The 12,439-nt window shown below is 39.6% G+C and overlaps 1 protein-coding gene across 5 annotated transcripts in view; it reads left to right on the top strand.

The window, feature by feature from the left end:
- Window positions 1–12,439, top strand: part of PRDM16 (PR/SET domain 16) — a 2,576,872-nt gene that overhangs the window by 1,218,572 nt on the left and 1,345,861 nt on the right. For all 5 annotated transcript variants that reach the window (XM_044062971.1, XM_044062974.1, XM_044062970.1 and 2 more), the window contains exon 3: window positions 9,432–9,482. In XM_044062971.1, coding sequence (XP_043918906.1) covers window positions 9,432–9,482 — 51 coding nt within the window. The remainder of the gene's footprint in view (window positions 1–9,431; window positions 9,483–12,439) is intronic.

Here is a 12,439-nt window from a genome sequence, read left to right as displayed (position 1 = left end):
GTTGCCATTGAGATTCTTGACATAGCTATATAATGCTTTGTGGTTGTCCTCAGAATCAGTGGTGATTTTGTTTTTGTAGCTAGCTTTGGAAGATCTTATAAGGGATCTCAACTTCTTACTGAGGCTGACCAGAGAGCTCCTCCACTCATGGGATTTTACTCTCTTTTGCAATAATTTCTTCCTTCTGTTGTACAGTTTGTTTATGGCAAGGGACCACCAGATTGGCTTCCTTTTTTTGGAGGATAGCGTCTTGATTTTATTTGGGATATGCACTTGTGTAAGTGCTTATAGAGTGCATTTGTGTAGGATTCAGCAGTCATAAATGTATTGTCCATCTGCATGGGTGTCATGAAGTTCTCCACTTTTGTCTTAAGAAGCATGAAGTTGGCTTTGGAGAAATTTTTTACCATAGTTTCTTTATGGGGGGTGGGGGCAGGATGTGGATATCAAGGGTGATTAGTTATGGTCAGATCGGACGAACAAGGAGTTGACTTCAGGTGTGGAACGCCAGTCGCCCATGTTGGTAATGACTAGGTCTAGGATATTGTTGCCCCTGGTGGGGGTGTGGATAAGCTGATCCAGGGCATTGGAGTTTATGAATTCCAGAAAGCGTTGTGTGAAGGAGTTGGTACATGAGTAGTTTTCTCGGTTAATGCTGGGGTAGTTGAAATCGCCCATTATTAGGGTGTTTGGTTGAACCCTAATATTTTCCAGTACATCAAGAAAAGAGGAGTGGGAATCCTGGGGCATGGTGGGGGATCTGTAGCAAGCTACTATTTGGATTGCAGTTTTGCCCAAAGTTAGTTGCACTTGGATAACCTCAGATGCATTATGCTGAGCAACTAGCTTGGAGGTGTGGATATCCTTAATGAATATGGACACACCTCCGCCTTTGGTGTTCCTGTCCAGGTTACATGGCCAAAAAGTGTGGTATGAGGTATAGCCTGGTAGTGCAGTAGTGCTCCCTGGAGCCTTGAACCAGGTCTCAGTCACTGCACAGATATCAATGTTCGCCATTTTAAGGAGTGCCTCGAGTGAGTGCATTTTGAGATTTAGATTTCTAGTATTGAGTAGCATTACCCTCAGTTTTTGCTTGCCTGTTCCTGTTATGGTGGTGAATTTGTCATTTGAACCTTGCCTAAAAAAGGCACTATAGGGGTGGCAAGAGCCTTAGCCAGTATCCGGAATCCCAGAGATGACAGGTGCTGGCCATCTCTGGCAAAGCATCGTGGTCTGTCAATCATGTCATCTGAAGCAGAAAGATACTGGATCCCCTTAGAATGACACCAGAAGCTTAGCCAATTGTTGAAGTCAATCATTTTGTCCTTGTACTGCGGTATCATTCTGGGCAGTGGCAGAATGCCACTCAGGGCTAGGGTCATACCTGCCTGAGCTACAAGATTGGAGATCTCTTCCATGTCTCTTTTCATGTCGTCCAGGGAGGTACTTCTCAGGTCATTCCCACCAACATGGACAATGACAGAGTCATATTTGTACTTGTTGTGGAGTGACCTGAGTATGTGAGTTATGTGGCGGATCCTGGCACCCAACAGGCAGCTGACAGTAACCTTCTCCTTGTTTAGCCTGGTGAGTGGGACATCAGTGTGCCTGACTATAGAGTCACCTATGACTAGTGTGTTGGATACGTTGTTTTGCCTTATTGGCTGTGGTTGAGTGGCACACTGAGTCTGTGGGCTATGTGTCATTTGGGTTGTGTCTTCCATGTGGGAGATGTGAATGCCATGCCCTACTTATTTATGTATACTAACTCCAGGATTACACAACCTTAGAGAAGACTAAAAAATAAAAAAAAAATTATAATCACTGCTGGCAAACTAATGTACACTGTACGGGGAGTGATTCTCATTTAAGAGCAATGATTGACATGGTGCAGCTCAGGGCAGAATACTTGATAGGACTAAATCATACTTAGTTTACACCTGAACATGGGCAGAGAAGATGATGAAGATTAGAACCTGTCATGTTGTTTTGTAGAGCTGCCAGGTAACAGGCCTATGTTTCTGACATCAAGTGTTTCAGTATGTTTTACCCACCATGACAGTCACTATTTTATGTGTCAGCCTCATGTAGTGCTATCATTTTGACATGTGACCGTTTGATTTTAGTCTTTCTATATTTGGTCTTTTGGCTCTCTTTGAACTACTGTGCATTGAATAAAAAACATATTAGCTAGTCTGTCTTCTGTTATGTGTAGGTTGTGTTGTTTATATTCACTGTACCATGCATAACAGTGTTTGATGTGTATGCTATATGGATTGTTTTTTTCTGGTTGTCTGAAGTTCTATACTCAGGAAAGTAAGGGACCATTCCTAACCAAGACCAGGTAATAAGGGACCATTCCTAAACTCACCATGTAATAAGGGACCATTCCTAAACAACACCAGGTAATAAGGGACCATTCCTAAACAACACCAGGTAATAAGGCACCATTCCTGTATAAGACCAGGTAAAAAGGGACCATTCCTAAACAACACCAGGTAATAAGGCACCATTCCTGTATAAGACCACGTAATAAGGGACCATTCCTAAACAACACCATGTAATAAGGGACCACTCCTAAACAACACCAAGTAATAAGGCACCATTCCTAAACAAGACCAGGTAATAAGGGACCATTCCTAAACAAGACAAGGTAATAAGGGACCATTCCTAAACAACACCAGGTAATAAGGCACCATTCCTGTATAAGACCAGGTAATAAGGGACCATTCCTAAACAACACCATGTAATAAGGGACCATTCCTAAACAACACCAGGTAATAAGGCACCATTCCTGTATAAGACCAGGTAAAAAGGGACCATTCCTAAACAACACCAGGTAATAAGGCACCATTCCTGTATAAGACCAGGTAATAAGGGACCATTCCTAAACAACACCATGTAATAAGGGACCACTCCTAAACAACACCAGGTAATAAGGCACCATTCCTAAACAAGACCAGGTAATAAGGGACCATTTCTAAACAAGACAAGGTAATAAGGGACCATTCCTAAACAAGACTAGGTAATAAGGGACCATTCCTAAACAAGAACAGGTAATAAGGGACCATTCCTAACCAAGACCAGGTAATAAGGGACCATTCCTAAACAACACCAGGTAATAAGGCACCATTCCTAAACAACACCAGGTAATAAGGGACCATTCCTAAACAACACCAGGTAATAAGGCACCATTCCTAAACAAGACCAGGTAATAAGGGACCCTTCCTAAAAAAGACCAGGTGATCTGGATATAAAATTACTGTCTTATGTTAGAGATGGTAAATTAATAAGTTATGTGAAAAGTAATAGTCCAAGGCCCTAATCCTTCAGGAACTATTAACGGTAGTTTACTTCGGTAGAGGTTGCTTTGTCAAATTTGCCTGTAAAGGGTAGAAGCTGCTTTGTGAATTTTGAATGTATAAAGTTACTGTTGTTTGGATAATTAGTTGTCTTGTGGCAAGCAGTACTAAGGATGCCAGATAAGTGTAACTGATTTATAAAAAGTAAGTGGTGGAAGTGTCAAAGGTTTTTATTTAGGTAATCAAAAGCTGCACCACTTTCTTTATCTTTGTTCATTGATGATGGCAAGGAAAGGACTTGCCACGGCTATCTGTGGCCTGTTTATGAATGGGATGGCAGAGTTTTAGAAAAGAAGGATGATGGTTATCTGTGTACATATCTGCAGATCAAGGAAAGTCAGCTGCAATTTTCTGAAGGACTTAGTGGACAATCTAGTAAAATGTAATATTCGACTAGTTATACCTGGAATCATTTTAGCAGTTAGTGCAGAGCACTTAAGCTCAGGGCTGTTAATGAGTTGCTTACTGCAGTCAAGAGTACAGAGTTTTCACTTTTTACCTCCGTTTGTTTACGGTGTAACTGAGCAAGTCCCTTAACCAGACAGTGTTCCCGGGTCCCCCCTGAAAACAGACACTTTATCCGGTAGGCTTACCTAGTTAACAAAGAGATTTAAAAAATAAAATTAAAAGAAAATCACTGGCTAAATACATTTTGGAGTAGCTGAGTGTCATGACATTTTATTATGAGAAAATTACTGTAACATTTCATTTGGTTACAGGACTGCACTCCTATGAAGAAAGGCGCACCACTTACTTGCCATAGCTAGCATTTTGAGTCAGACTCGCACAAATTCCCTTCTATCAGGGAATCCTCAGGGCAGTTGGTTTACACCTACTATACAGATTTTCTGCACCTGGCTTTTGTGTATAATTGTTAATGAGTAATGGAATTAGTAACTGGTAATTGCACTAAACTTGACCTTCTGGCTGACTGAAAATGAGAACTATACCATAAAAGGGTCTATATTACCAAATCAAAAAACACTTTACATGAATACCTAAACTTCGACACCTATAAAGCAAACTGTGAAAATTCTGAACGCACAAAACAGCGAAAAATAAAATAACGAACTCTCATAGTCGGCCAACCCCACCACCCACTACATACTACCTACCCAAACAAAATAAATAAACCACATGCATACACTAACTAAACCCTACTTCTAACCTAAAGTAAAGCACCAAAACCCACTTCTAACCCTACACTAAACCTCACATACACAACTAACTATGCACTGTCCTTAACCCCTCCCTAACCCTAAGGTCTATAACTACCGCACACGTTCCCTACAGACATACACCCAAAAAATAAATAATACACATACATACATTTAACAAAACCCTACTTTCAACACTACACTAAACCCCACATACACAACTATCTATGCACTATCCTTAACCCCTCCCTAACCCTAAGGTCCGTAACTACCGCACACTTCCCCTACAGACATACACCCAAAAAAAATAAATAATACGCATACATACAGTTAAATAAATTCCTACCTCTAGCATTACACTAAAACATACATTACCTATCTATTCACTTACTTTAACCCACATCCTAACCCTAAAGTCCTGGCTATCGCACACTTACCTTACGGAGCTATACCGCAGATGGGCCAACCATTACACTTCGACATTTCAATTTTCGCTATTTTGGACATTCAGCATTTCCGTCTTGCACACAATACGTTTTGCTCTTTTCGTATTCGCGACTACAGTCTTTTGATCTGGTAATAGGAACCCCCATGAAAAAAGGTTATTTGTACTGTTTTCAGGAAATTTGTAGGCATTTTTATATCAGAATGTGGAATGTTTTTGCAATTATACAAACATCAACTGAGCTTTCACTTTTTATTATTAGTTTCCTGAAACATCTCCATTTAATCATGTTTCATATCACAGCAAATATATATATAAATATATGTTTGCATACACTTACACACCCACAGTTCTGTGTATCCACATGGATGCATTATTTTTAGTTAAACTCTAATTTGACATCTGTTTGGTCAACTCGCTTTGATCAACAGGTGCATGAGATCGACAATCCCTGGGTAAGGAAATTTCACAGGGACTGACCGATCCCAACATTAGTATATATAATTAGCAGTGGGTGTGGGGGCGGGTTTAGGACTCAAATCAAAAGCAGTAGCCTGTTGATGTTGTGTTGTCAGTATCTGAGATGTTGCCATTTCATCCATTCTGTGTAGAACTACATCCATGTGCCTGTGTATGTCTATATATAGCTATAGGTATACGTATGCATATCAATATACATATACATATATGTATTATGTGTATGTATATGTTTAGAGGGAGAAACCCAGTCAAGAAAGTATGAATAAATAATAAAATAAACATGTGCGTGTGTGTGTGTGTGTGTGTGTGTGTGTGTGTGTGTGTGTGTGTGTGTGTGTGTGTGTGTGTGTGCGTGTGTGTGTGTGTGTGTGTGTGTGTGTGTGTGTGTGTGAGTGTATATATATATGTGTGTGTGTGTGTGTGTGTGTGTGTGTGTGTGTGTGTGTGTGTGTGTGTGTGTGTGTGTGTGTGTGTGTGTGTGTGTGTGTGTGTGTGTGTGTGTGTGTGTGTGTGTGTGTGTGAGTGTATATATATATATGTGTGTGTGTGTGTGTGTGTGTGTGTGTGTGTGTGTGTGAGTGTATATATATATATGTGTGTGTGTGTGTGTGTGTGTGTGTGTGTGTGTGTGTGTGTGTGTGAGTGTATATATATATATATATATATGTGTGTGTGTATGTGTGTGTGTGTGTGTGTGTGTGTGTGTGTGTGTGTGTGTGTGTGTGTGTGTGTGTGTGTGTGTGGGAGTGTGTGTAAAGCTACAGATGTTAGATAGTACAGCATATTAATGATAATTCAAGACAACATCCCATACTATCCCAGTGGCTAGATAGGTTTAGTGATGACCTACAGTGTAGTAGGTCCTGGCTTTGAGTTCTGAGCAGTTATACTTTACTGACTCAGTAGCTCAGTCTGCTAAATGCCTTGCATGCAGTACATTTGGATGGCACAGTGGTGCATAGGTTCATAGATTGGTACTAGGGCCTATACAAGCCTAGCCATAACAATTCCCTGGCTATTTATTCTCACACTATTTACTTCCCTGGACCCCTGTCTAGCAGGGCAACTGACGTGATCCCCGGGGTGAATTTCCTTTCTCCCATCCAATCGTGAAGGTTCCTTTTGAAGAGAGCCAAAGAGGCACTCTGCTTGACATGTATAGGCAGTCTGTTCCTGAGTCTGGGGAGTCTCTGGGTCAAGAACCTATCCCTCCAGCATGTTTGGTTTATTGTGATGACAAGGTTTAGATCCCTGGAGCATGTGGCTCTGCAGGATTGGGATTTCTTTAAGTGTAGCATGTCCAACAGCTCTGGGTTTGATATGGCCTTGTATGTTAAGCAGAGATCGCCTCTGATTAGATGATATGCGACAGAGTATAGCTGGAGTTTTTTAAGGCGGTCAGCGTAGGGCATCTGCTTTAGGCCTGTAATTCTTTTAGTGAGGTATTTCTGCGGCTTTTCCAGTTGTTGCAGATGTCTTGAGAGATACATACCAAATAGGGCATTGCATTCTATAATGGGTCTAATATGGGATGAGTACAGTGGGACAATGACCTCCTTTTTTCTGGATGAAAAGTCTGTAGTGATGAGGTATACCACATAGAAGGATTTCCTGACTGTTGTGGCGATGTGGTTATTGAAGGTGAGACCACTGTCCACCTGTGTCCCTAAATCTCTTATCACACTTTCGGTGTTTAGTGTACTGCCAATTATGTGGTAATTCATGGGTGCATGTTTTTTCCCAAAGGGGATAACTATACATTTCTTGGCATTGAGCTTGAGCCCATGGATCTGGCACCAAGCATCTGTTTCTGTAAGGCCCTTTTGTAGAGTATCCACATCATTTGGGGATTTAATAATGGCTCCCAGTTTGCAGTCATCTGCAAACTTTGTTAGCCAGAGTCCCTTAGTGTTGGCCTGTACTTCAGAGAAGTAGATGCCAAACAAGAGCCGTCCCAGGACTGAACCCTGAGCTACTCCACTTGTCACTTGTCTGGAGCTGGATTTGGAGTCGGCTACTTTTACAGTGTGGGTTCTGTCAGTAAGCCAGTTGACAACCCATCGAGTGACATAGGGATTAATGCCCAGCATAGTAAGTCTATCTATGATTCCAGAGTGGGGGATGGTGTCAAAGGCCTTGGCGAGGTCCAGATAGGCTGTGTGGACTGCCTTACCCTCGCCCACAGCTCTGGATTCAAAGAAGTCAATCAGGTTCAGGAGACAAGATCATCCCTTCACAAACCCAAACTGAGTGGGGTCGTTCCATGGCCTTGCAGATCAGGCTCATCGCACTGATGGGGCGGTAGTTACCGGAGTCCAAGGTGGATCACCCCTTGTGGAGTGGGATAACTGTAGCTGTGCACCACTCAGTGGGTATGAAGCCTGAGGTGAGGCTATGATTAAATATGACACTTAGGTGAGGTGCCATTTCATTTTGTAGTTCATGTAATACACAGCCCGGGGTGTCATCTGGTCCCATGGATGCTGTATTCTTAGCTTTGGAGAGTGCATTTTTTACCTGTGTGGCCATTATTACCGGAATTTGGCAATCTTTCGGTATCAAAATGGGCCATTTCCAGTATTGAGATGGGCTGTTAGAGTTGTCACCTCACAGCAAGAGATTCTCTGGTTCGATTCTCAGCTGGAGTGCCTTCTGTGCGGAGTCTACATGCCCTCAATGCATTTGTGTGGGTTTTCTCCTGGTACTCCAGTTTCCTCCCTTTTTACAAAGACATGAGTCTGGACTGTTTATCCCCAGGCCTCTACTGAAAATTGGCTTTGTTCCAAGTCAGACTTTCCCGGTAAATTAATAATAAATAAATAAAATAAACATATGGCATACATGCTCATAGTAACTACTTACCCAAGCCTTCTTATTACATTTACTTACACCCCCTATTACATCTTCATTCTCCTTAACTCTACTTTCCCCATCTCTCTCTCTCTTTAATATTATTATCTCCTCCATGTCTAATATTTTTCACTTGTTTTCTTCATTATTTCTATTACCTATTGTAAGCCTCATATCCTAAGTATGAAGTCCTTCAGTTCACAGATAAACAAAATCTTGCTAATGACTCATGGTATATTTCTCTTTCCTGTCTTGTATCTCCAAGCATAGTTTAATATAGTCACTGTATTGTCTTCAGTGGTGGTGCTGCGGTAGCATTGTCACCTCACAGTAAGACATTGTCCTGTTCGATTCTCAGCTAGAGCGTCTTCTGTCTGGAGACATGCGTGAATGGGCGTACCTTCGTTGAAGGTTGTGTGTCAGGGCCGACAACTCGGCATGTAAAAATCTACTGCCAATCATTAGCGGACCAGAGTTCCGCTGTGGCGACCCCTTACTGGGAAAAGCCGAAAGACACAACAATTGTCTTCAGAGTGAAGATGCTCTCAACCAGAATACAATAAAATCAGAAATGCCTTCCACTTTATTTCATTGTAATTATTTGATAACATTTCTTACAATGGTACAGTGTGCCTTATTACTTTTATTTATTGTATCTCTTAAATAAGACTCGGTGCTGCTGTTTGTTATCAGGCAAGATTCGTTGTTTGCATATTTGTATTATATCTGACAATCCACGCTGCTTCTCTCGCTCTCTATCTCTCTCTCACTCTCACTCTAAAAATTTAGTACTGTTGCATAGTTACATACCAGTTCCATATTACATTAGCTAGTCTGACATGGTATTATTGTGATTGTCTATAGACCTAGAAACTTGACACCACTGTACAAGATACTTTATTTGTACCACCTTTTACTATATGTAACTGTTGGAGTTCTTCCACTGAAGTCTGTACTGAAAACTGTGCTCCAGCCAGTGAACATCCAAGTACCCACAGACACTCACAAAATTTGTAAGGAAGACTGCCTCCACTAATGTACATTTGCAACATGTTTGTGTACTTCTTTGTCTGAATCTTTAACAGGCAATGTCTTTTTTTATATACTAATCTTTTCTTATTTTTGGTTTGTTAACAGCAAATGTTGAATGACTCTGAGTCAAACTCCCAAGATGGATCCATCAGAAAGGTAAGAAATTAACTATTAAAACTTGAAACTGATTCACTGGATATTCACCATAACTAAAGTGAAGTGTGTATGACACTACCTGGCTGCATTTTCCACCCTTGACATTTAAAAAAAAATTGAAGCAGACATGCATAGAATTATACTTTTCCAGTTATCTTTCTTGAAACACTGGAGCCTTAGTTTTATAAGAAAGTAACATACTTACTAGCTTGTTATTCAGCTATATATGGCTGATACTCAGAAATATTTTAATTGCAGAAATGATGAAGTGATTAAATTATTTTAGATAAATAGTTGTATATGTCGTAAGATAAGTGACAATAATATGTCTTGCATTTGAAATTTGGCATGGAATTCTATTTTTGTAAGGATACTGAAAATATATCCTTCACGTATAATTCAAAATATTAAAAATAATACTTTGTAAAACTTTTGTTTTCTATCCCAAAACACTGAAGGACTTGAAAACTGAGAATCTGAAATGGTCACTTGAGTTCAAACAAAGGGATATTTGTGCCTCACCCCTCAGTGGTTCTCTTTATCTGGTATACATTTTGGCTGTTCATAGCACTACCTATAATTCTAACTGTATACATAGGCTTATGAATTACGTGCTGCAAGCAGCAGAGCTTAATTATGGTTTGATTTAGATTCAGGATGGTTCACTTTGTGAATCTGTCACACAGAAAAGGCAGAAATATCATATCAGTTCAGTTTTGGTGAATTATACCATTTTTTCTGAAACTGAACAAAACAAGCTTTGTCGAAACATTAGACTCCCACATGTACATATATATGGTTGCAGGTACTAATGTCAAATCTTCAGAATATCAAACATTATATTCATCAGTGTTGCTAGCTTTCTTGTCATGTTTGTGTTGTGTGTATGTGCGTGTGAAATTGCTGTGCAGTTGGGAGTGGGAATTTGCCCTCTCCCTGCTATTGTACAATCTCTGAGTTGGAATATATAAGTGGCAGAAGGGAGGTGTTGTGGCCGCACAAAATAAGCTTTTTTTAATTTTCTTTTTTTTTCTTTTTTTTTTTTTACTTTTTGGTTTTGAGTTTTTGAGATAAACGTGTATGTATATAGATACTTGTGTGTGTGTGTGTGTGTGTGTAAATATATATGTATACATGTACATGCATGCACATATGCCCTCGTGAGCTTTTCTGCACATGTGGGTGGTGGAAGCACACTGGTAGAATTCACAAACAAAAACATCCTCACTCTGAATCCAATTATAATTACTTTCTCCTGCAGATATAAATGCACACACACACACACACACACACACACACACACACTGCAGAATGCTGGGCATATCTATCTTAGGGAAACACAATTCTGTTGCTGTATTTGAATAACACAGGAACAAAGTGAAAGGAACCTTCATGCTGCACTAGGTGGGAAAGGAATGCATCTTACAACCAGCAGAATAATTACACTGTAAATGTACACTGTATATGTTGATGAATGATGAAAAGAACAGAGCACCATTACAAATGTGATTAGTAATTTTGCTGACATGTATTTGTTGTGTCATTTCAGTTTTGACTATCATTTTATTCTTGATATTTACCTATAACATCATGTTTTTATATTTAGTTTTTACTGAGCATGTTGCAGTTCTTATTTTTTAAAATATACTAATGTGATTATAACAACGTAAATATAATCTTCTGCTTTTTTAGATATGTATAACTGTCCGCCCTATTTTCACATTGTGTATTTTTGTCCAGTTGTAGTAATGTGCATGTTTTTCTGACAATTGTAATCTGTTAATTTGTGAGGTTTTTATTGTAAAAAAACATCATGGTAACAGAAATTCATTAACATTTAAACTATTGTTAAAAGCTATAGCCCCAAAGTTCCATTTTTTGACAAAACTGGTATATAACATTGATAATTCTGCAGTTATTCAAGAGAGACAGCCTTAATTTTTTAATGAAATTAGCATGTTATATCAAACAAGATATTGCTTTCATTGCCAACTAACCAGCTGCTGTCATTGCAGACAGTTTGAAAAATGTACATTTCAAGCTGAAGTCCAAAATCTGAGTGTTTAACAAAGCAGGGTTAAGGCAAAGGCAACTATGTTATCTGCTAATGTAGAAATAAACAACAATCAGAGAAAGTGTTTTTGGAACACTCTGAATATCAAAGTTGTGCAGGTTAATCACAAAATAAGCATTTTAACAAGACAGTCCAGACGTTTACAATACACTGAGTGAAGCGATGCTTAATTGCTGGAATGTTACTGACCAAACTGGTGACAAAACAACTAAAAACTGCACAGAGTTTATGTGGGCAGCATACTTCCTTGCAGGGTAACCTACTGGTACACTAAGACTGAACACTCGATCTTCAATTACCAATGGTTCAACCTATCAATAAGTGGAGTGCCTCCTTAGAAAATCACTGTTAAGTTTTAGCAGTAGTGATGCCCTTTTGAAGGGAATGTTTCCCTTCCTGGAGTTGGTATATATTAGTTTGGGGGTGTGGAGGGCTTTCCCCCTTGCCACATCAGGGAATGTAGAGGGTGTTTGCCCCCTGCAAAAAAAACACTTAAAACTGCTTTTTAGTATTTTTCTGCTAAAGATGCACTTTGGGGATTCCAGTCCTCACTGCATTCACTTTGACCCTCTGATAATGGAAGTATTCTTGGAAACTAAAAATTCCAAGCTAACAACAAATTCCAGAAGTTGCATATTAAATGTATTATTACTTATAGAATTCATGTGGCATTTCTGGCTGGAACAAAGTTAAAAAGAACATGCAGTAAGCAGAACATTTTAAGTGTGCACTGTAAACTGGGAGCCTTTGAATGCAGTTAATATTTAGAAAGGCAAATTATAGTTGTAGCCTGAGGTTTAAATGAAGGCAAAGTTCTTTTTTGGATTATTTTACTAAACGTATCTTTATAGTATACCTTAACTATACGTAGTGATGGATCAGG

The sequence above is a fragment of the Protopterus annectens genome, chromosome 2.part1 (assembly GCF_019279795.1).
Source record: "Protopterus annectens isolate FY-2018-M chromosome 2.part1, PAN1.0, whole genome shotgun sequence".
NCBI lineage: Eukaryota > Metazoa > Chordata > Ceratodontiformes > Protopteridae > Protopterus > Protopterus annectens.
This window is presented reverse-complemented; position numbering and strand designations above follow the sequence as displayed.